This window comes from Triturus cristatus, chromosome 4_1, assembly GCF_964204655.1.
Source record: "Triturus cristatus chromosome 4_1, aTriCri1.1, whole genome shotgun sequence".
Lineage (NCBI taxonomy): Eukaryota > Metazoa > Chordata > Amphibia > Caudata > Salamandridae > Triturus > Triturus cristatus.
In genome coordinates, this window is record NC_140585.1 from 995,417,242 (window position 1) to 995,442,845 (window position 25,604).

Sequence of the window (25,604 nt, forward strand, 5' to 3'; positions counted from 1 at the left end):
ACCCCAAACTTGCTTCACTTTCATACTTGAGAACTGTCTAGAATGGATTATAAACATCATAAAACTATCCTACTAACAGGGAGATACATTTCCTGCTGTCTTTTTCGAAAGTAATTTTAAGTTATTAAGTAACGTAGCACAGCTTAATAAATGTGTCCCTAAAAAAGGAGTATTCCCTGTTGTTCTTAAAATTGGAAACATTATTCCTTTTCTGAAAAAGCCTCAGGATGATCCTAATGTTATTGGCAGTTGCCCTGTTACAAACTTGCCCTGGCTGAATAAAGTTTTAGAAAAATCGGTAACTGTTCAACATTCATTACCCTGAGATGAATAACTTCATAACACCTTATCAGTCAGGGTTCCAAAGTGGGTGCATTACAGAGTCAGATGCATTCATTGAATGACATTCATTGCATACTAGATAATGCTGACTGTCTCCTCATTCTACTAGACCTGTCTACAGGCCTTCATATGGTTCACCACAATAATCTCATTGAAGTCCTGAAGTGATACATGGGTATAGATGGTGAAGTATTGCACTGGTTCTCATGGTTTCTTACCAACTTTAAACATGTGGGGAGGTTAGCCTGTTTTGTGTCAAAGCTGACACAAGGAGCTTGTGGTATACCTCACATTTGACAATGACTCCTATATTGTTCAATTTATATGTTCAACCACTTTAATTTTTGATGGAAATCACAGGTGAGTAAATCCACCAGTATTCGGGTGACACAGAAATGTATCTGAAGATCTCATCCTCCAAATATATTATCACATTGAAAAACTGCTTAACAATCCTCCAGATCAGGACATTGACGAAAGCCTAATCCTGAAAAAATTGAATTTATCTTGCTCCATCGCCCTCAAGATCTGAATTTAAAAAGAGAATTTCTATTAGAAATTCAGGGTGAGATTCACACCTTCTTTTTACAAAGAGGTCAAATCCCTATGGCTTTGGGTATATTCTCACCTTTCTATGGCTACTCATATTGAAATGTTGTATCCAAAGACATTTCTGTATAGCATTCCCTCAATACACTATTGTCCTGTCTTCTTCCAAATAACTTCACCAACATGGTATGGGCTTTAGCAGTCAACAGAATTAACTTTGGAGATGCTCTTTTCATGAGTACCTCAGCCTCATCGCTAACCCCTATCAAAGCTGTTCTTTGTGAGTCGGCCAAGTTGGTATCAGGTAGAAGGCAATATGGCAGCATTTCTCCAGTGCTTAAAGATTTATATGGGGTACTGTTGGTAGCCGAGATTAAATTCAAGTTACCATCCATTATTTGTACAGCTATACCACTTCAACAGCCAACCATGTTTATACTGCCCTCAAGTTGTCAGGGGAAAGAAGAAACTTGGTAAGTTTCCAAAAACTAACTGTTAGGAATGGGGGGTCTCTTGTTGACAGAGGTATGCACCCTGTCGAAGTAGGAACCCTTTCTTCTAGTCAGGATGAGGGGGTTACACGCCTAGATAACCCCTGCTTACCCCCTTGGTAGCTTGGCACAAGCAGACAGGCTTTTATCTGAGGTAATGTATAAAGCATTTGTATAAAACACACCCAATAACACTGTGAATACACTCCCACTGTACACCACACCAGTTTAGAAAAGAAGGTACCTTTATTTAAACAAAACAAGACCAAAACGACAAAAATCCAAGATACACAAGAGAACCTGGAGTTTATCAGGTCCAGCACCTGTGCTCCTTAATATGTACAGTACAGATATAAGGATGTGCAGTTCCTAAAGATATGACAGACAAGGCTACCTTTCCAGGAACAGGAATGCGCTCTAATAGGAGCACGGGTCCTCACACACCCAAAAGGGTGTCATGCTTTATCATTGGGCTAGCTTCTCGTCGAGCCGGCAATGCCCGAAGGGCACCCACTTGGGGCTCTTTGCCGGAGATCTTTTAATAATAGCAGTCAGGTGAAGTGAGGTTGTGTGGGCAATGTTGTTATGTGTACGGTAGTGTAAAAGGTGATTTACGATAGGTGTAGTGATACTCAGTGTCAGAACTATTTTAATGATTGAGGTCACTAGTCCAATTAAAAACTGCTTTGCTAATTTAGGATATAAAGAACCTAGTTAGCAATGTGGATATTTAGTGATTTAAAATATTAGGTCAACATGTTTCTCGCCTCAGTTTGCCACAAGGATCAAGTGGCGATTCTTCAGGACCTATCTCAGAAACCTACACTACACTTATGACTTGGTGCCAATCTTTGGTAGTAACAAAATATGTGAATCACCAGTCACACATTGAGTCAGTGGTAATATTATACCTCAATTCTTTCGTATATATAGTGAAAACAAACAACATAAGTGGCATAGGATTTGCATTAAACATTAATCATTATGTGAAAAACACAAGTGACCTGTGTATTGAGTCACTATTGCATGCCCCCAAGCTGTGATGAACACTAGCACCCACCATTCATCATGGGAGAATGTTTAATAGTGCAAAATACGTGTATTTTTGTAAACACTCATCCCATTTGAGTATTGCCACTGACCCATGAAAAACAAGCAGAGGAAACACTGATTCAGCGTTCTACATAAAGGGGGGATAAGCAGCAAATTTTTCAAAGTCAAACACCTCTTACAGTTGGAGTTGCATGCTTCAGAAAGGGCTGTTATGCATGGATAGATTAAGTAATTTACCCAGGATCACAGGATGTTGAGCCAATGCAGGACTCAAACCTGGTTCCTCAGTTCCAAAGTTGGCAGCTCTGGTTGGTAGGCCACATCCATTTACCCTGTGACCTTGAACATTGTGTCCTCCTCTCTCTTCTTATATTTTTAAATCTCAGGTGCCCATTTCTACTGGTCACCTGGGTGTTGCAAATGTTTCAGGCAGTGCAGGGAGTCCACTACTGGCTGTCACTGCAGCTGCCCTTCCCGGTAACAATGAAGAAGTATCAGCATGGTAGCCGGCACCTTCAGTTCCACTGCCTGCTCCATGTGGGCAGTGTGCACCTCTGTGGTGTGCGCACTGTTACCCCAGTCACTGGCATGGGGAGCCGCAGACCAGCAAGTGAGCTGTGTGCAACGGTACTCCTCTTTCTCTATGGGTAGTTGGGTCCCGTGGCCCCATTAATCATATGCTGACCGTGGGGAAATGGGGCCTGAGGGTGAAACTAAGCTTGTTGAGAGGGCCCTATGCTCACCAACACCCGACAGAAAATAAATAAATAAAAATGCAGCTACCCCTGGGCCCTGATCTGATAGTTAGCAGCAGGGCGATATGCACCCATTTTCTTTTGTTTCTGCTTTCTATGAGGACCAAACGTCCCAGGCCCATTTCCCCCTGCCTTATTGAGCCTAGTCACCAGAAGCATTTTTTTCTGGCCTCCTAGCCTTAAAGATGGTGCATTTTATGTTGAGCTAGAGTTTCACATTCCCTGTGCCAGATCTGTTCTCTGGCTGGCTCCTGGTGCTTTTCTCCTGCTGGTGGGATAACTCATGCAACCCCATTGCAAACTGCCAGCACAACACAGTCCCCCATCCACAGAGCTCCCTGGCTTATTGAAAGGCACCTGCAAGTCAGTGATGTCCAAGACCAGTCCACACAAGTCCTAGGGGATTCATCCAGGGTGCCTCTGAAGAACAAAAAACCTTCTAAGGGGTTCACTGATGCACCTGGTCCTTTAAACCAACAAAGAAGAGATTGGCACAGAAGCTGTAATATCAAGAAAACATATTTACTAACCTAACATGAGGGAAATTGCGTCAAACAGTACCCTCAGGCCACTGTAGGAGGCATTCTAAGGAGTACAGAGAACAGGGGCCTTATATATGCATAGGTTATATAGTCAGCATAAAACCAAGGGGAGGTCCTGGCACATACAAGCATGCTTGTTGACTAATATGGGTATACAAAATTTGCTTGCTCAACAAAGTGGGAGGGGAGACTAAACTGCTTACATCAGTAAGAATAGCCTGACAGTTCAATACTAGGAGCAGGTGCATTCTGCCAGCTAGACCTTTCTGAGCATGTGCAAGGCTCTGGAAGAGGGAGAAAGCACATGGCTAACTAAAATGGCTGCCAGGAACAAAACGGCTTTTAGCTCATGCTAACAGCAATACCTGCAATCTTTAACACCTCCTGCAGGTCCATTCCTGTTTCTCAGGTGTATAAGGGGGCCAGTACCACTGGCTCCACAGAGACATATGCTAGTTCTGGGAGTAAGCTTGAGTCAAAGTTCTCCAGTAAATTTGTGCAGGGAGTCTGATGGCTTCTCCTACCAGCTGGGCATCCTTTTGCCATTGTCGCTCCCAGGTCCAAAGTCTTTTCAGGTGTCTCTCGCTTATGGAGGGGCTTTTAAGTGGGGGTGGAAAGTTCTGGGAGCCAGGCATCCCTGTCCAATTCTAGAATGTCACATCATCACTTAGACCATGTACCAACACTCCTACACTCCTACACAGTATGCTGGGATGAACAAAGATGAGACTTTAAGTTGTCTTGAAAAGAGCTGCCATACAAGCCTCAGTTTCCGCTTTTTGATGATAACTCAGCTATCTGATCTCTTCCCACCAAAACCTTTAAGATGAGCCCCTCCAGTGTTGGCTACAGTGGTATAGCCCTGCTCCTTTGCTCCAATGGGCCTGGACTTTCCCAGTCCAGATGCAGTGTGACAAGCTAACTGTCAGACCCAGATTTCGCTCCCATCCCTTCCTTTCTCAGGAACTAGATCAAACACTGTTAATTGCCCATTTGAGCCGGGAGACCCATGATCCCTCTGCTGAGAAGCAGAGTAAATAACTTGACCTAGAAGGGGAGACAAAGTCCTGAAATCTGCTTATGAGCTGAGGCAGGGAAAGTGCCATAAGGTGGTTGTGTCGGATGTTAAGGACTGTAAATCACACCCTTTGTGCATGTTTTACTCCAGATTGACAACTTGCTTTAGGTTTAAGAAGCACAAAACGGTACTTTAGGACAGCTTTCACCTATAATGTGTGCACACTATAAGCATCTCGAAACTTCTTTGAGCAGTGCAGACCTACATATTATAAGACCTAACCCAGGTCAGCACCAATCCATGCAAAGCTCCTTTTGTGTGCAAGTACCAGAATGTATGAGACTGCAGTTTCACATGCTCAATCCGCAGATGTGCTCATATGTAACCAGTCCAGAGCCTCTTATCCTAAATGTGCAGCAGTGACCTTTTCATAAAAGGCAGAGACTAGCGGTTAACACACTCCGTCCAATTATCATGAATTTACAGTGAGACTCAGGTAGTAGTGGGCTCATAGTAAAAGGCCAAAAACAGGGCAGTCAAAGTCAAAAAATCCAGAGGGATTAATGGGCAGGACCCACTTGCTACAGTGCTGCATAAGAACACTTAAATAAGTACATACTTAAATGACTTTACCCTTCCGTCCAGCCCGAAAGGTATAAGGAATTGTGAATGGCCCACTTAATTATGGCTCTATAAAAAAAAATAGGCTCCTGACTAGAATGCTTCCCTTGTATGTCAGCTATCAGTTAAGACAGAAGGCCACTATTTGAAGGACAGAAAACACAAAAGCCTGACATTTCAACCTTATCTTATGTTTAGTGAACACTTGGCAATGGTAGAGGGGCACTTAGGGCAGGTCACCACACAAATTAGCGTCCTCCTTTTTGTGATAGCAGCCACAAGTGAAGAGAGGATTCCTAAAGAAAATATTTTTGACAGAAAGAGATCTCAAAGACATCCAGTCAGATACGTATCTGGGAAAGATAACCAGAGGTTGTGTAGAAGGATTTTGTGTTGCAACTACTGGAATATTGAGTTTTAAACATTGTGCTACCAAAGTATTGTGGTATAAATACCGCCTACCAAGATATCAGGAAGTTAAGTAAATTATTGGTTTGCTGTACTTCACTCAACATCTATCTCTTTTGATGATATTTCAGTATGTGATGAAGCTTTAATGTATTTTCCTCATAGCTAAAGTCCATGTTTATAAACCCAAGAAGCATGAGATTTTCAAGATCTTTCTGGTCATTTATTCAATAGTTAACTAATTTTCTATTCCTAAAAATTAAGACATCATACATGCATAGGGAAGTAATTTATTCCCATTGAGTCTAATCATATGTAGGTACACACAAGTGATACTGATTTTATATTATTTTGCAGCCCTGAAGAAACAAGTCTCTGTGAAATATGTGTTGACTGTGATTTCCATGCAATATAATACTTGAATGAAAGGTGTCACACTGGACCCTATACAACATACAACAGGAAGCCATGTCATATTTCGAGATGTGGCACCCAATCCTCTGCATATAGCCAATCTCCTCTGAGCGTGGCTTTTGGCCATGCACAGAGGGAGTTGGCCACAGGACCTCGCCTGTGGCTAGGTCTTGTATCCACCCCTTCATGGCCATCTAAGACCCCATTTGATCAGCCTTCCGCCTTTCACAGCAAAGGTTGACTAAAGGGTCCATTGATCAGTGAGGATAAATGGCCAGCTGTCGGAAGTAACCTACCCCCTGCACCAGTCCTTTGGTTGAATATAAGTTAAAAGACAATATCATCTATCAAAAGTGCTTCACTTCTGAAACATCCACATTCTTGTATCTTTTGAAATCTTACAGACAAGCTTATGAGTCCAACCATCAAGGTCACTTTTTTAAATACATTCAGAGATGTTTTCAATTATGTTATGTAACATGTCATGAATGATTTAAAATGTGAAGTCATAACCAGGTATGATGGGAGCCTAAGTTATAGTTAGTTTTTTTAAACTATAACAGGTGGATTTCAGAGGTCTTGTTTTTTAGCATTAGCTTGTTTTAACCTTAACCAGACTTCAGTCATTACATTTTTACCACTAGCGTTTCCAACGGTACACTCCTTCAAAAATTCAGAGCTGACGATCCCCTTCACAAATTGTTAGAATTTGACTTCTTCTTAAAACATCAATTCAATAATTTTTTTATTGACAGAGCACATGCCTTGTAACAGAGTGAATCCTGTCTTTTTGTGCCAAGCTACAAAAGGTTCCTCAAAGAACCCACCTTTTACTTTCAGGTGCTAGACATTTTAATTTTGTGGCACTCAGACATAGTGTACATGAAGAGGGAATCCCCACTACCCCTAGTTATCAACCGAATTTCCTAAAATGTATCTTCCTGCACTGATTCATATATAGATGCATTAATCCTAAGAGTGTTTATGGTCAAGAGCTGGGCCATCTTTAATCAGTAGAATACAAACAAGCACATTGAGCATGATGATATTGCCTCTCGGGTGCCCTGTAATGGTTATCTGCCATTGTGCTACCACATAGCTTCGGAATCCCTACATAACCTAAAGTGCAACCTACTTCAACTAGATTATGTCTTCAAAAAACATAAAAACATGAATAGACTAGTGAAAAAAGCAAAAATACATTTTGTGAATGACAACAGAGCCTACTTAGAAAGCAAGAGCAAATCATGCTACTGTCATGACTGCTAATTACAATACATGTTTATGTATTTAGAATAGACTCTCCCTCATAAACCGTGATTGACGATTCTTATACACGCACTATGAGTGACCAAGGAATTTGAGTGACATTTAACCAACCTCCTAAAATTTAACTCTAGTGAAATAACCAATAACCAATTCCAAGTTTTGGTGGAATAGTATGCAGGTTTTGGTACTTTCCCCATTTAAATTTTGGCAGGTTTGAACTGCCAAAATTAAACAAATCATGTAGACTTTTTGGCGGCCAGTAATTACTGGATTCGAAAAGCTCTGCCTCACTCAATGTCCAGACTATCCTTGCTTCAGGGAAGCCTCTGGAGGGTCAGAAAGTGTCAATGACGAAATACACTCAACATGTAGTGGTATGGATTACCAATTTCGTTAAATGTGGACCTTTAAGAAAAGTGAACCCACTGGTGGTCTTACATAGATTTGAATGCTGTTGTGTGGTGTTGGCAAATAGCATGGTCTGGTAAAACATTTACTGGAGTTCATATTTGTGCAATTCCTTTGCCTTTTCAGAGCTGCTCTGTGAGAAGCTATCAAAAAAGATAAAAACAATTGGGCGTTCTGCACCATTCAGGAAACGTCAAGAATTCAGAGACAATCTCAGGTTACGATCACCTTAGGTCTGACCATATTTGATCAGTATTAAAGAGGAGAGAGAGGAAAAAACTATAGCGAGTTCACTTCCCCTAATAATGTATGTAGATATCAAAGGGAACTAGCTACACGATAGAAGTTCCTAGTGTATGTTTGTTTTTATAGAAAACACATTTGTTTTTTAGGAAGACCCTCACCCACCAATCTAGTTGGTGGCATGCTTCATCATCGGGTCCCACCCAAGGCACCGAGTGCGCCTTGGGTGTGCTTTGACGCCTGCATACAGCATAGCAGGTTTTTATGTGCAGTGAGTATGCAGAGAAGGTGAGATGAATGTGAATTAAAAAGCTGTCCAGAGGGTCCCAGGACACAAAAAAGACTATTTTAATGTTTGGCCCCTTGGCAGTGGTTAAAAACTGAGGAGTTGATATCAGTGGAGATTATTAGTGGCTCCGATATCCTTTACAGTCAACATGTTTCAGCCAGGTTCTCAGTATTGAGCTGGCTTTCATCAGGACCTTATGTGAGTGAATTTTAGAAGGTGGTCTAAAGAAAATGTGCTAGAGACCATCTATGTAACACACATACTAAGGTGCAGTATGTGAAAGAGGATGGTTAAGGCGTTCCTGACCTCGGCAGACTTTTTCGCGCTCAACGACAATCGGAAATAACAAAGCTCTTGAAAAAAGAAATAAAGAACGAGCAAGGACTTCTCCCGTTTAATCTCCTGGTATGAGAAAGTTCGCCAATCGATAGGCTACAATATCAACCAAAACGCCTTAACAACTACAAAACAAACAAAAAACAAGCTACGTGTGATTCTTTGAACTCACGAAGGGTCTAATTATGCAATAATTAACTGTCCTGAAGATGGTCTGACGGACTTCTGCCACCCAAGACCGAAACGTCGATTCCATCATCTAATTCCACACCATTAGATAAATACAGTTGATTTTTTCTCATTACTGAGATTAGTCTCTGTTAAAATTATTTGGAAATAGATGTTACTTGATGAAATGTGGATCTGATTTAACCCGCCTTTCATGCACCATTGCTTGAAACTTATGGTTCTTTTTGTACTCCCTTTTTTTACTCTGATTTATATAAAAAGATTTGTGTTTTATTCACAAAAACAATTCCCGTGTGTGTATATATTTTTTATCTACAAATAGCTCTTTGATAACATTTATTGTTGGTGTACAATTTGTTTGTAATACACCCCTGAACTGAATCACCAAGAGATTGAACTAAGTCATCACAAACAAAATCCCTTGTCGGCAACCTTACTATATCATTTTATCCGCCTAAGCCCTCAAGGGTTTATTGGGCTTACCCTTTACCTGTCACGGTTTCCTCTAACGGCGCATTCCTGTTTTGGGAGGAAAAAACGACAGACAGACAGACAAACAAACCCATTTAAAATAGCTTAATTTTGACACATTGCATCATTTGACTCAGGAGCGTTGTGTCCGTGCTCTATGCAGTCAAATAGAGTAGTGAGGGCTGAGCGTAGCGTTTAGTGCATGGTGTTTTTAAAAAAAGTCTTATAGTATGCGTTACTGGGTGGTAATCAATATGCGATAAAAGGGATTCACAAATGCCAGCGGCAGTATTTCTTACTCAGAAACTTTCTGGAAAATGCCCCATGAGTTCCATGTGGGGGCCCGACCTATTGTCACACACTGTGTGATAGGGAAAAAGAAATGACACAGAGATTGTTTAACTTACGGGGCCCGGTAACGTGAGGACTTCGCAGCCCGACGTGAGAGGGAAGAAAACAATTGAGTGCTCCGTGCTTCTGCGGGCCGGTAAAGGCCCGCAAAGCAACATTCCAGTATTGTTTTCACAGAGGCCTCTCGGAGCCCGAGGGGATTAAACCCCCTCGGGCTCCGAGATGCTTTTGTTTTATTTGTTAGAACATTCTGCCCTCTAGTGGCAGAATGTTCTAATAGCCTCACAGCCCTTCGTAGCTGGGCTATACCAGCTATTAAAGTCCCGCTCCCTTGTTAAAGGCCCTCCCCTTTGGCTCGTGCCTTTAACGCTGGAGCAGGCCTTTAATAACCAATATAGCCCCCTACGTCGGGCTATAAGGCTATAGTAATGAGTTTGTTCAATGAATAAAACTGTACCTCATGTAAACGTTTGTATTTTACAGGTTTATGTTCTGTATTATCTGAACTGAGCATCATTACGTTTGATGGCAATAACATAGCGCTCTACAACACCGCCCCATATATTCTAGTGAGACTTCCAAAAGAAACAATTGTGGCTCACATTGAGAAATGCCCTCCAAATCTGGTAAGAAAGTATTCAATTCAATTAACTGTAGAATATTAAATGTATTTTGAGCGTTTTTATAATATGCATGCAATGCAACAGCGGCATCTATCTGTACAACAGCTAAAAGAGTTAACAAGTACTGGCAAGTAATAGCTATTTCATAACTGAAAGACTGAAGGCTAGGATATAACCGAGATTCTTCAGTGATTGGCGAGTTTGTGAGTGTGATCGTGTGGATTGGTGAAAGGGTGACTAATAATTCATCAGTGCTTATAATGATTGAGTGTATAGCTGTATGAGAGAGAAAGTAACAGCGTGTATTTGGGTGAGTTTATGAATGGATGAATATGTCAGTACATTGATGGATGCTTGGATGAATTTATGAGTGCAAAAAAGGATTAACAAGTGACCGCATGGATAGATGGAAACAGGTTACACCAATCTTACAAGATGAAGCCTCGCACAGCAGTAATAACAATGTTATAAAAATACCATAATTTAGCAAAATTATTCCAGCGTGAGAATTACACCATGACTGGGGACAATCATGCTAATAATGCATACTATATATATGTAAAGAAAAGCATTTCCAGCATTTCACCATTTCAAGCATTACACCAAGGGTGCATTACATAGCAGTGGGCATTATTGTGTCAAAATGCCCCAGATATCAGTAATTGCCCCCATTAAGCAAGTTCAAATTGGGCCAATTGCTTAGTAATACTAGATGCATGTTAAGTATTGCATAATCACTCAGTAATACTGAGGGCCCTATTACGAGTCTGGCAGTCTGAGGACCCTCAGACTCATTGAGGCACGGTGGTGGTGGATACAGCCACCGCTGCACTGGCAGTCCGACCACCCGATTATGACTTGGGCAGTCGGACCACTAGCTCTGCCAGGGAACCGCCATTTCCTGGAGTTGGAGTGGAGGTCAGAGGCCGCAATATGCTTAGCGAGACCACCACGGTCTCACCAAGCATATTACGAGTTTCCTCTCTGCCAGGGTTTTCAGGGCGGTTCCCTGTGCCTCAACCCCATGTGCATGTACACAAGGGGGCATAACATGTGCCTCCCTGTGTGAATGCACATATGTTCTTGTATGGCATGGACTTTTGAGTCCATGACGGGTAGGAACCTTGTGGTGCCGTCCTATTGCAGTGTCTTTTATAATGGCACCACCGCCTTTAAAAGAGACACGCCATGAGACCACCACGCTGCCCGCCTGCTAGACTACTATAAAGTCGTAATCTGGTGGGCAGGTGGGGCCAATGCACCACCAAAAAGTTGTAATAGGTCCCTAAGTGTTTGTTTATATTTGCTCATAATCATGGCTGCATGTTTACATTTTTCACATCACTGAAAAATTATTTGTGCATGTTCAGAATGGCATCACACCTTCACGTTGAATGCTCTTTTAGATTTGTACTCAGAAATCTTGGGTGCTAGGCCTATTTGCACCATAAACTTGAACAATTACCTACCCAGATATATTTGCATAATTTCTCATTAATCCTAGCACATGATTAGATTTGTACCAGCCATGTCCTATAACAACAAAAAAACATTCACTAATATTATAATAATCCTTTTTTCCCCTGACAGAGGTCCATCTGCCTGATTTAAAAATCTTTGCCTGACTGACAAGCATTTCTAAGCCAACCTTGGATCCTCCAAACCCATGACTCCACTGTAGGCTCAGGAAAATTCTGAGAGGGCACCATGTTGTTTTTTCAACTTAGTATATCTATTTATTTTACACAAGCGAAGCCCAAAGCAAGAGTTTACTTGTGTAATCCAAACAATCAAAGGAATCATTAATGGATTTCCTCTGAAATCTAGTGCCAATCACCCATCTCTAAATAAGGTGAGGTGACCTTCACTGTGTCCTTGCAGCCCAGTGGTGCACTGTCTACCAGATCAAAGGTTTATGCTGGTAGAGCCAGCTGAGTCTCTGCCAGAGGAAACCCAGCTAAACAAGATGGGTAAACCAAGGGAGTGGTAGCTCAGGCTAGTCAACACATTTTAGTGGGCTCCCACTCCACCAAAGTCTAAATGACCTCCATAATGTTAATACAGATTTATAGCAGTTTATAAGAAGTCAGGAGTAAAAATGCAGTAAAATGGGTCATTACTATGGGCCTCCCTCTGAAGTTAGTTGAAAAGCAGCAGTACCTGAGATCTGCACAAGAAAACACCATGAACTCAGCATTCGTGACACAGTGGCACTAGCAGCAGATTCTCTGCCAAGATGTATTTTAAGCAAACCCTGATAACTTGCTCATCAAGTCCCATGCTGACAATTATTGCAGCACATTTACACTGAATCAATCTTACTACAAGATGCTTTACCAGTCAAGCTTCAGGTGACTTCTTGAATGATGGAAATTATTTGAAATTATCCACACACATCATTGTGATGAGGAACTCCTCCGTCTTCAGACCTGGAAGTCAAATGTCAGAATATATTAGAGCATGAGTGACCCCTTTGACTTTCTTTCTTTTGTGTAGCTCTATTATCTTTCATGTGCCCTCAAGCACCAAGTCACTTCTCTCTGCGGCGGTTCCATTGTCACTTTTATTTGCCACCATTGCTGTTGGTTTTCTGTAGAGAATATACAATCAATCAACCATGGCATTTGTAAAGCGCACTACATACCCGTGAGGGTCTCAAGGCGCTGGGGGGGGAGGGGTGGGGTGGGAGAGGGGGGAAGCTGCTACTGTTTGAAGAGCCAGGTCTTGAGAAGTCTTCTGAAGGTCAGAAGGTCTTCGGAATGTATACATCGAAACAGTGCAGGTAATGATAAATAACGTCAAAAGACGACCACTACACGCCTTCAAGATACCATTTTTATTAATTAAATGCTGTATTTGTGATTGCAAGAAATCAAATTTACTTCCCCTTATGGTACATTCTTATTTATTACTATCTCAGGACAAAGGGTGCATAACAAGAGGTCCCTCTGATGTCGGCAAAACAGATACTCATATCCTACATTTGATGCTGAACATGGAGTTTTCCAATCATTACTACAAAATGTGTAATTGCACATTTCTCCTGTGGGCTGTTGCAAAGTGTGAAAGCGACTTTAAATAAGCAGTGACTAGAGTAGGCTGACCCAAAAAGAACGATGCTATTTCAAAGCCTCCTCTTTGTCTATTTGTATGGCAGACACCTAAGTCTGCATTCAGAGTCAATAAAAAGGGAAACTATCTCTCAGATAGTGTAGATAGTGCCAAACCACAGTAGAAGTTTCTGTTTTCACAAATATTCTTCTGTGAGTATTTGTGTCTTACTTTTGTCCTAGTTGTGAATCACTACTGAATGTAAAGAGATTAGCCATGCTTACTGAATAACTGGATTTACAATTATTTATTCAGTAAATAAACATGTATTTGCTTCGGGACATTCATGAACACAGTCCTTAGCACAGGAAATGCTTTTCAAATCAAATCTAGGAATATGGAAAGTCAATAGTATTCTCAAACAGGAACTCGCTTTTTGAATCGAGTTCAGTGTGGTTTTGACTTTAGAAAATAGACATTATGCACACAGTAAATAATGTAAGTATGGGATATGACATCCTTACTAATTAAACATCCATTGTCCGACGACTGTATGAAACAGTCTCCCTGATGAACCTGTGCAACCCAAAGGGTTGAAAGCTGACGATTAGTCCCTTCATTAAGTGAAGATGTGAAGCACTTACAAATTCACAGAGTAATTATTGCAAGATTCCTGAGTAGAACCTCAATTTATAGCACAGTGTCAATGGAATATGAAATATAAAGTTTAATTCGCATTTCAACAACCTGAGGTGAGCGATAGTTTTTCATGTGGGTTCAGATGACGGTCTCCTGAAGTACGTAGGATACAGGTTTTATTTCCTAGAAACTAATACTTTTATATGTGTTTTTGTGCGCGTGTTGCAGGGTTAATTACAAAACACTTTGTTAAATGTTGAAAGAAGCTGTCAATCTTTGCTTTATTCTTTATAAATATTGTGTGTTGGCATTCACAAATGTACATAGCAATCGTCAAGTACATTGGCAGTTCCTGCAGATAAATGTACAATGAGGCAGCCAGGATCAGATACAGGGTCCCCTGCCTGGGATTCTGATTACAAGGACAAATGCAAAGATAGTAACAACATTCATTTGGTAAGAATGCCAGCAGAGCTTAATGTGTATTAAACTATACCTCATGAATACATAGAGTGTGCGACTAGCACTAATTTGCACCAAGGTACTATTTAGTACCATGGGCCAGATGTATGAAATGTCCATTCATTCGCCAATAGTGGTCGTAAACCATGTTTGTGATTGATTTTTATATGTATTCTTTAGAGGAAACAGGGCTGTGTTTGAAAACGCAAGGCTTTAAACTTTGTTTGAGGGTAGACAGTGGTCCTGAGTACCACTTGCTACTTCCCCAAAAACCTTTTTTACAATCTCAAGAAAGCCCTTCCCTTGTTCGAAAAGGCTTACCACCTTATGTTGGATGTAAATACAATTTCAATGCATCTTACTAGATTTCGGGCGCAAACTATTGATACCTACCATGCTGAATTACTGTTTGGAAGGGGCACCCTAATCATGCCCCTTCCAAACAGGATTTGTTACTCCCTGCTAAAACCCTTTTGCGATTCAATCACGTGTTACAGAATCACAAAGTGGGTACAGTACATTGCAAAACGTCATTGAGTGGTCGCAGACCCTTTGATTTAGTGAATTGCAAGGTTTGAAACCACTAAATGGTTTTGTATAGCTGGCCCTAAATCACATCTTGCACAAGCATGCAAATTTGACCCATAGCAGCTTTCCCCAGCAAAATTAATGCTCATATTTTGTCGTTATAGACAGTTACTTACTGCCATAGATTAACAAGCATTGGCATAGCCAATAGGTCTTGCCTTTGAGACCTTTAGCTAGAGTTATTGGCTTATCCGATGTGTTTAAGCTATGTTGTTGAGCTATGTTGTTGGCTGCTGGCAATTTTTTCAGCCTGTTTTGAAAGGAGAGACTAAAGGGGCCTATTATGATCTCGGTCGTAAAGCCTCAGACCTTAGGGCGGAGTCTCTACGACAGAGATCGTAATTTTCAATTCCAACAGGCTTATTACAATACAGCTGCTCGGAATTGAAACTGGCTTGTTGTTCTGGCTAGCTTCCAAAGGGCTCAAGGAGCCCGTCGGCCAGTCAGAACAGGCCCGTAATCCATATGGATGGTGTTTTACGCCAACTGGATTACGATGCACGGGTTCCGGCAGGCTTTCCATGCCGGGCTTTCCGACATGGAAAGCCTGTTGGAGAGCATGTTTGGTGGCCCCTAGGAGGACCCCTTCTGTATTAGGCCTCCAGTTGGGGCTGAGGGGGCACCTATGGTGCTCCCTTGTTGATCCCTGCACCTTGTGGCAGGCGCCTTCAGGTGCCTGACATGGGGTGCAGGGATTAACACAACCTTCGATTTCCCTATGGGAGCTTGTGCTACGGCCGGTTTACGGCTGTAACACATGCTTCCATAGGGAAATGTGGCAATGCGACTACATCATGTGTGGTCGCATCATAATTAGGCGGTTCACACCGCCGACAGGAGGTCGGACGGTCCTGTTTCTGCCACTTTGTTAGTCGGAAGAAACTCTGACCGTCATTGTAATAATCCCCAAAGAGTAAGTAATTGTGTGTGTGTGTTTGTTGTTGATAGTGAGATAAACAAGGCAAGAGTGAGAATTAGTGAAAGTGAAAGAGAGGGAATATATAGTGTGTGTTATATTAAGAGTAAATGTAGGAGATATTAATTGAAATAGAGGATGAGTGTATGGGTAAATGTGAGATATAGAAAGAGGGAAGGTAGAAGAGTAGAGACTGATAGAAAAAAGAGTAGCATGCTGGAAAAGTAAAAGAATAGAGGGGAATCGTGATATGATTATTGGAAAGAGACAAATAGAGGAGCGAAAGTGGAAGGAGACAAAGGGCGATAAAGGCAGTATGAAAGGGATAGAAATTAATATTAAGGATATTATGAATTTTAGAAAAATATGACAATGAGGGAGAAAAGGAAAGTAGTGGAGGGGAGAAGTTGTTCTGAAACAAATTGTGAACATATTGTTTCAAAAGAAATAAAGAGAATGTTTGAGAATTAAAAGTGTAGGTAATGTTAGAAGTAAAAAACTGAAATACAAGAGAATAAAGATGGTAGTTATGAAAGAGTGAAAGTTAAGTGGGGTGAATATAGGGGCTTAGTAGGTGAGAAACGAATAAAAATGCTATTGCATAAGCTTGTTTTGGCCATAAAACAAAGCCGCACAAAGGAAGTAAGCAGAGTAAAAAAATTATTATAACCATAACCAGATTAAACCACACACCTGTCATTAAAAAACAAAGCTTGCTCCCTAAAACAAAAAGCCTTTAGACTTTGGTATTTCTGGAAGATTTTATGCAATGTGAACTCAAGCCGAAGGAATTAGCACCCTTCACATGAGCACCAACTACATTATAAACAGACACCTTCATTTTTAGGCACAGGGATACTAAGTGATTCGCCCAAAAGCAGAAGATGTGGAATCTCCCTCCAAAAGTTAAACCCGGTTGCCCAGTGAAATAATTTAGCCACTTTAGGCGTAATTCCATGTTAATGCGTTGAAAAGACAGGAAAGGCTGGTACAGTGTCAGTGGAACGGTACGTTTTGCTTCATATGCAGATGACTGCAACAGAAAAAAACCGATAAGTATGATGCCCTTTAATAACATTTGGCGATACTATGTTATTATATTGTAAAGAATGGAATGTTTCCCACTGTGCGCGTAGCACGATAAGTCCTGCTTAATATGCAGCGCACTCCCAATGTAAAATATAAATAAAAATATGCATTTTAGTGAAAGTAAAACATTCTGCGTAACTGCGGCGTATATACTGGAAGGACTAGGGCCGTGTCAATAGCACAGCAAGTGCTATTGCTCTGACAGTTAAGTACTCTTGGCCCTTTAGATTTTGATAATATTTGCAGAAAATCAAAAGTTTCATGTTAAAGCGTATAGAAGTTCACATGTTTAGTGGGTATACTGTAAGGGCTGGGACAGTGTCAATAGCACAGCAAATTTGGCTTTATGGTCATCTATCTGCCACTGGTCCATTTTAATTTTTTAACATTTGCAGAAAAACGTGAAATAAAAAAAATAATAAAAGCTTATGTGACTGCACATCCTTACTGAATGCGCCTAAACTGTATGAATCAAAACATTTAAAATAGGAACATAAACCAAGTTAGTAGGGCTAAAAATATGTTAACAATACATTTGGGGGCATATTCTCAAGGACTTTATCGCCGCCAAACTGGTGATAAATTCATCGCACTATTCACAAGCTGGCGCTAACAGCCGATATCACCAGTTTTCCGGCAAGAGCAGCAGCAAAAAACATCGCCACAGATGACACTGGCAACTAACGCTAATGAGATGCAGAGTAGGCGTTCCCGTGCAAAAAACCACGACAACACAACTTCGCAACATTCTCAACGATCAGCAAGATCGGCGATAAGTTCACAAAACATGCGATAAGGCGCGTTAGCAGCAGGTATTTAACAACTGCTCTTACCTGATGTTAAGTTGGACGACAACCTGCACCATGAGAGGGAGCCCAGCCCAGAGCCACACCTGCAGAAGGACAGATGCCATGGAACCACTGATCATGCAGCTCGGAGCCCCACGAGGGCTACAACACCCACCGCAACCTCCCCCAGGATCCTCCCCGGAGCTCCACCCGGGCACCCCCCCGGACAAAGAGATATCACATCAACTGTATGAAATCCTGAACAAAACAAGTCACCTGATGTCGCACAATCACAACAATCAACAATCATGTGTAGTCAGAAAAAGGCGAATCAGTCATTCATCTTTGAATTTCAAAACAAAACAACTTATTCAAACTAAACTAAATACAACTATGTGGAAGAGTCATGGCGGGTCTTCTCTGGACAATCTGTAAATCACAGCCTGCAAGACAAAATTTAAAGATAAGAAGGTGTGTCATGCGCTCATCCAAGGACAGAGAGAGAGAGAAAGAGAAAGAGAGAGTGAAAGAGAGCGAAAGAGAAAGAGAGAGAGAAAGGGAAAGAGAGAGAATTACCGAGACAGCGAAAGGGAGAGAGGGAGAGAGTGTGCCGACACTGCGGACCCAGGCATCACTGCTCACCTGCTGCCACCGGTGTGTCTCCAACCACGTTCCGGTACACACTGCAGTCCACTAGGTAACCTATCTGAAACAGATTCCAGAATCATAAATGGCAGAGTCTACATCATTGCACACGCCATCAGCGCTTGCCCGCACCTGTGCACACAGTCTGCTGCACACCAGCCCCTACCGCCGCCCAGCGGTGATTGGCTGCCCCTGTGCAACCAGGCCTCACTGCTTACCTTCTGCAACTGGCGTGTCTCCAAGAGGGCCCACCTCGTGCCGGTGCAAGCTCCAAGCCCGGGTCCAGCGACCATCGCAGACTCCACATCACCTGATTCTGGGTCTTGATTACACAATGGCAGAGATCATATAAGTGCATGGGGCATCATCGCAGGCTGCACACCCGCCCAGCTCTTTAGGTGCCACTAACTCTGTGAACTGCGAGGCAACGCCATGTGGCGGTAGGCCCGCGCTGCCTGCTGGCTCAGGTCTACACTGCGGTCCAGCAGGGCTCACACAAATCCTTACCAGTTCGGACCACCAGTACGGCACATGATCGCAGGCTGCACACCCACTCAGCCCTTACGGTGCCCCTACCTCAGTGCACCAAAAGTCACCGACCTGTGGCGGTAGGCCCGTGTCGGCTGTAGTGTATCCGGTGCCACCAACTCTGTGCAATGCAAGCCATGGATCCTTTATGATTGAGTACCGTGATATGCCAGGTGGACGCAGCCATGTCACCTCCGGCAGTGGGGAAGAACTGGGACACATAGCAATGTCGTCTCCCCCTTTATACGTAAGCTGAGTGGGCTGTGTCGGCGTACGCCAGGCCAGCATAGGGGTGTGAATAATTAACCCTGGGCTCTGGGCATGATTCATTTCCGGGCTGGGCAGAAAACCAACTGATGCGTGTGTCTCTGTCGCCATGTCGGCGCCAAACGGCCCGCAATCAACAATGTTGTAATTGTGCATGCACCCGGAGGGCGGTCGCGCACTAAGGGATTGTACAAGGAGCGCAAGACCACTCGGGCTCTTGGATCATACTTGCCAACTGTTGTGTGTGTTTTGCCAGTGGTGCACCATAAGCCTAGGGCCGAGCCTCAATTGCAGCGTGAAAGCCGCATCACATATACAGAATGCAAGCAGTTGTCAGACTAACATTATGGATGGAAGCACCTTTGTCTCAATACATAATGCGGAAGGACATCTGCACCTCCGACCTTGGTCTTGCATGCTGCCGGCACCCCTGAGAGAGATAGCATAGCAGATGATGATGACTCCCACACTACGCAAGGCGCAAATGAAAGAGCAACGTATCCACACCACACACAGGCCTGGCTCGAGGTACTCTTGCATGGAATGCCCTTGACCCTTACGTACACAACTACCCATACGTCCAAACGTTGTACACACATACGACTCATTGGTCTGAGCTGTGGCATATCATCCACATAACTGCCGCAGGCCTGAGGAGTGCCGGTTATATGAGAGCCACCAACGCACTGTCCGAACATCCCGGGCACATGCACAACGGCTGTCAAGTGGAACTGTTCCGTGACCGAAAGCTGCCTGTTAGTGGCTGATGCATTGGTCTGCCTGTTGTGGCCCTTGTCTTGCCCGTACTGACACGCACATGCAAATTAAGTATACACAATTTCACTAGTGTTCAATTGTGATGAGTGTTGATTAGAATGACAAATCGTGTGCCTCAATGAACATCGTCTGTACACAGTGAGGGACTGACTGACGCATTTCACTGAGGGGTGAGTCCCTATTGCCAGCTCCACCTCTGTGAGCCAGACATTGTGGTTGGGATAGTTGCTGATAGACATGTGCTCTTACGTGTCTTCAGCAATGTGAGTATGGTGTCCAACTTCTTGCCATGTGTATCAATGTGATCCATCACTACAGGCTGTGTCCACCCAGTTAAGTTAGAGTAGGTATTCGAAGAGATGCTCTGTTGTCAAATGTGATGGGGGACACTACTTTAGGCCTGCCAACAACTTGGTCATTACATACACAGCCCTATTCATAACATTGTGTAGGGCAAAATTGTGAAAGTGCGCGATTGTTGTTTCTCTGCATTGAGGCCACAGCAAGTGCACACATTCCCAGTCATCTCACTGCCTATGTGTGTCAAGGTCAAACATGCCCATTGCTTTAATTTTCCAGGGTGTACCTTTTTGTTCAGTCAATGTCCTTACATTCATCCATACTTTCAAACTTGATCGATTATGGACATGACACATCTGTGTCAATTTGAATGTTTTATTCACATTCGTTGGGGTTGTCGGAGCTGGAGCAGTACATGGCTATGCAAACACCACATTACATTGTAGACCAGGGTAGGGCCAGCCAGAGTCATTTAGGGATTGACAAGTACATCAGAAGAGGTAGAGGACGGTCTGCAGTGTGATTGCTGTGTCATTGTTGAGCAAACAGAATATTGCAGTCCATGTCAAGGTCCAAGGTGAGTGTTGCGGAGTGTTTCGGGGGACAGTGGGAGGTGTTGTTACAGGGCATGATGCAGAGGGCAGCACCAAGATGGAACAGGGCATATGGCGGAGAGGATTGCTACTGTGTCCTTCTTACTACACAGGTGGAATCACCCGCATCCTCGTCCTCTCTGTCATCTGTCTGACATGTGGGTGCTGATGTTTGGTCTGCAGCACTGTGTGCCACTGACACATCAGGGGCTGGTGATGTGTGTGTGGAAGTACCAGCAGCATTCATCTGCGACTGCCTCAGTGGCAGCAATGCCATGTTGAGGATCTGCAGGGCATGGAAGATACCAACAACTTTTCGCTGGTGTGCATCCATGGCAGCCATTCTTTCCGCATGCATATGCTCCACGTTCTCCATTATCCTCATCATATGTGCTAACTCTCGGCTGACATCGCTGAGGCACTCTGAGTAGACAGTTGTTCTCCTCAGTGGCATGACTTCAGCAGTGTCAGGCATGGATTGTTGGACATCATGGAGCAAACTGTGTGTGTCTGTTAGTGAGTGTAAGGGGTCCCTGATGTCACTCAGACACCCACGTATGTCATCCAGTTTGGCTGCCATGTTGTTGAACCCCACCCGCACATGTTCAGCCACCTCCTTCTGGCAGTCTAACACATGGCCTTGGAATGCCATGTGTTCTTGGGTGAGGTGCTAGGAGCCAGCCGTGGTGGTGGGTGCTTCCTGCTGTGTGGTCTGTGCAGGTGGTGGGGTCACCTCGATGCAGCTGGCCTGCACTGCTCCTGGGGGTGGGGTGTGGAGGCTGTCCATGAGCCGTTGGAGGTTGTCGGGGCAAATGTCCACGGTGTCCTCTTCATCAACACTAAAGAGATGTCTGGTCTGCTCTGCAGGAGGTGTTGATTGTCCCTCTGCAATGTAAAGGGGAGATGCTGGTTGAAAGTGTGTTCCATGTATGTTGACGCATTGTACATGTTTACATACAGACTGCATAACAATGTACATTGTGACTGTTTGGGAGGAGCTGACTATTTCATGCTGGACAGGTGACATTTGAACTACATCAGGGATGTGAGGTTGTACGCATACACTCTCATCTCACAGTTTCCTACTATGCCAGATGTGATTGACCAGTTTCTACCCACAAGCGGAACCAGTTGTGTCCTCTGTTCTGCAGAGAAAGTGTTGCACTTCGTACCACATTGTTGTTAATGTTGATGTGCTGTTGTTGCTATGTGTGTGTGCTGCATTGTGGGTGAGTCACTCCTGCAGCTGTGATTTTGCTGCCCCTCATCCCTTTGAGGCGGTGTGCCTTTGACTTCTGTGCTTCTACAGTGCTGAGATGTTGCAGACTTGGCTGATCTGGGCTCTTGGGCATGGTTTATCCGCAGATGTGTTGTTGCCGTCAGGGGTTGTGCGTGCATGTGGATGTGTCAGGGTGTGACCTGCTCCTTTCCGGATGTGTTCCACACTCAGCCACCTCAGTGTCGTTACGTGTATTATGTCATGATTATTGGACTACAGCCAGGCTATTCATCATGCAGTGTCACTTACATTGTCAGTTTGGCTCACAGACACGCAGATTTGCTGTTTTTCACACGTGTGCATGGGTTGGTTGTGAGGTTGGTGCGGGGGGACACCTTTATGCCCATAGTGGACTTGCTGTTTGTATGTGAGCTGCAGTGTGCCAAGGGGATCAGGGACATGCTCAAGAGTCATTGTGGGTGTGCAGTGTGCTCTACTTAATTGTGCATGTGTGCCATTGTGCCCATCTCCCCCGTCCCCCAGTCCGTGTTCGGTACTCACCCTTGTGCTGTTGTGTCAGGTCATGTTGAGCAGTGTCCGGACCCTGAACTCCTGCGACCGTCTCCCCACTGATGACTCTGGACACCATTTCCTCCATCTCATCCAGCTCCTGGTGTTACGCTGGACTGCCACCTCCAGTCTGCATTGCTGCCTGATGGTTGTCAGCGAGTTTCTTCTTGGTTTTGCACTTCACATCATTCCAGCACCTCTTCACCTCTCCAAATGTCCTCTTCCTCACTCCAACTGCATTCACCTTGTCCAGGATGGCCTGCCATATTGAATTTGTATTTGCCAATGGCACGTTGGAGGTGCCGAACAGTTGTTGGTGGTGTTCTATCACCTCCGTGATGATGATCCTGTTTTCCTGCGGACTGAACGTCGTCTTCCTCGTCTTCTTCTCCTTGCCCTTCCATGATCCTGAGGTCCCAGGCAGGTCCTCCTGGGGGCCTGTGGGGTTCTGGTCGTCCTCTGTACTTGCTCCGGCTTCCTCCATGGTGCTACGCAGTTGAAATTATTTTGTTTGTGTTTTTCTGTGTTTTTATAGTGCATTTTCCCGCATGACGCGTGGGAATTGCAGGCCTGTCACTGGTTATCGCTGATTTTTGTAATGCGATTGGCCACATCGTAACTTTTTTAGCGTTCGTGTTTCGCATTTTTTCGGCATCGCGTTTGTTTTAGCACGGTCATTTGGTGCGTTATCGTGAGACTATCGCATGGTGCCGCCGGGTTGAGAATACAACGTTAACACAGTGTTATTTTCCCGTGATAGACTGCAATGTGCAAAGTTGTGTTAAGAAAATGTTGCGATAGTTATCACATGTTCTTGAGAATATCCCCCTTGGTGTACTTGTGAACTCAGACTCTGTCGTCCCCCCCTAAAAAAATCGCCCAAACCAAAAGTTGCCACGTTACTGCATTGAATATACTGGAAGGGCTGGGACAGTGTCAATAGCACAGCAAGTTTAGGTTAATGGGCAGCTAACTGACACTGTTCCATTTTATTTTTGTAACACTGAGCCAAAAACAAACATTTCCAGATGAAACATTTTTGACTGCACGCTCAAACTGAATGCTCCTGAACTGTGTGAACTAAAACAGTTAAAATAGGTAAATAAACTAATGTGCTCCAGCTAAGAAGATGTGAACAGTACAATGGTGGACTTGCGAACTCAAATACTGTTGCTCCCCTTAACAAGCAGTAGGAATTACAATGCAATGCAACTAACATGACCGATTTTTATAAGAAATTGTAAGTACATAGCACACGAATTTCACCTTCTCCCTGGTAAATTGTAATATCCTACTGTGTAGCATGTAATGCAGTTGAAAATTAAATACACTCTTTAAAGTGATTTGCAACTTTGAAGAGGACAAAAAACAACATTGTTTCAGTTCCTCTTTACCAGCCGTGATAAAGAGAGCAATATAAAATTATAAATGAAGGGCAAGAAGTGTATCACCCAGGTATCAGAGGTCAAGAAATGGACCTTACACCCTCCTGAGGCTTGAGCCGGGAGAGCTGCTATTGCTACTTTTGCACACGTACTTTGCTATTTTGCACAGGGATTTGGATGAGAGAAGTGAGTCTGGCTGATTTTAAATACTGCTTTTATTCGTTCGTGCAATGGATGTAATTTTATTACTCACAGCTTTTTTAGCACATAATCTCTTGTTACCAGGGGCAATTTTAATTTGTATTTACAATCAGAAGGGAGGCACACGTCCCGGTTGGGGATTGAACCGGGGTGCGTAACGGGCATAAACGGGGCCGCCATCTTGGGGGAACTACGGTCAGCGGGCTAGTGGTTGCGCCCCTGACCGTATAATTGGAAGGGCCGGCGCGAGCGCGAAACCCTACACCCTCCTGAGGCTTGAGCCAGGAGAGCTGCTATTGCTACTTTTGCACACGTACTTTGCTATTTTGCACAGGGATTTGGATGAGAGAAGTGAGTCTGGCTGATTTTAAATACTGCTTTTACTCGTTCGTGAAACGGATGTAATTTTATTACTCACAGCTTTTTTAGCACATAATCTCTTGTTATCAGGGGCAATTTTAATTTTTATTTACAATCAGAAGTGTGGCACACTTCCCGGTTGGGGATTGAACCGGGGGGCATAACGGGCATAAACGGGGCCGCCATCTTTGGGGAACTACTGTCAGCGGGCTAGTGGTTGCGCCCCTGACCGTATAATTGGAAGGGCCGGCGCGAGCACGAAACCCTCCTGAGGGGCAATTTTAATTTGTATTTACAATCAGAAGGGAGGCACACTTCCTGGTTGGGGATTGAACCGGGGGGAGGAACGGGCATAAACAGGGCCGCCATCTTGGGGGAACTATGGTCAGCGGGCTAGTGGTTGCGCCCCTGACAGTGTAATTACAAATGCCGACGCGATCGCGCAGCGGGCGTGCCGCTGGCGCGCCAAAGTCAAGCCCGTCTGCGCCCGTCTGCGCCAGTCCAGCGCCCAGCACCAGTACCCATGCTGGTTTTGGAAGCGGTAAGCCAGTAAGTCTACAATGGTCAAGTGATCATCTAAAAAGTTTAAATAGGACTGGCAGACTGGCCGGATGTCTGAACCATAACATGGCTAAGGGATCGCCTATTTGCCCCACATTATGTCCCAGGTGTAAAGTCATGCTTCCAGAATTTTTATACCAGCCAATTCTGCCACAAGATCAATTAAGTCCGAATTATATAGGCATGCTACAACCACAGGGACTGAAGTGCATTTTGCTGAATGCCAGATCCCTGGTAAAGCATAGTATAGAATGCGCCAGATTAATTGAGGAAAAGGGCATAATGGTCGCCTT

General features: G+C 43.7%; 1 protein-coding gene across 1 annotated transcript in view; it reads left to right on the plus strand.

The window, feature by feature from the left end:
* Positions 1-25,604, plus strand: part of OTOGL (otogelin like) — a 939,358-nt gene that overhangs the window by 663,384 nt on the left and 250,370 nt on the right. Inside the window, exon 39 of the mRNA XM_085653920.1 lies at positions 10,233-10,375. Within this exon, the coding sequence (XP_085510046.1) occupies positions 10,233-10,375 (143 nt within the window). The remainder of the gene's footprint in view (positions 1-10,232; positions 10,376-25,604) is intronic.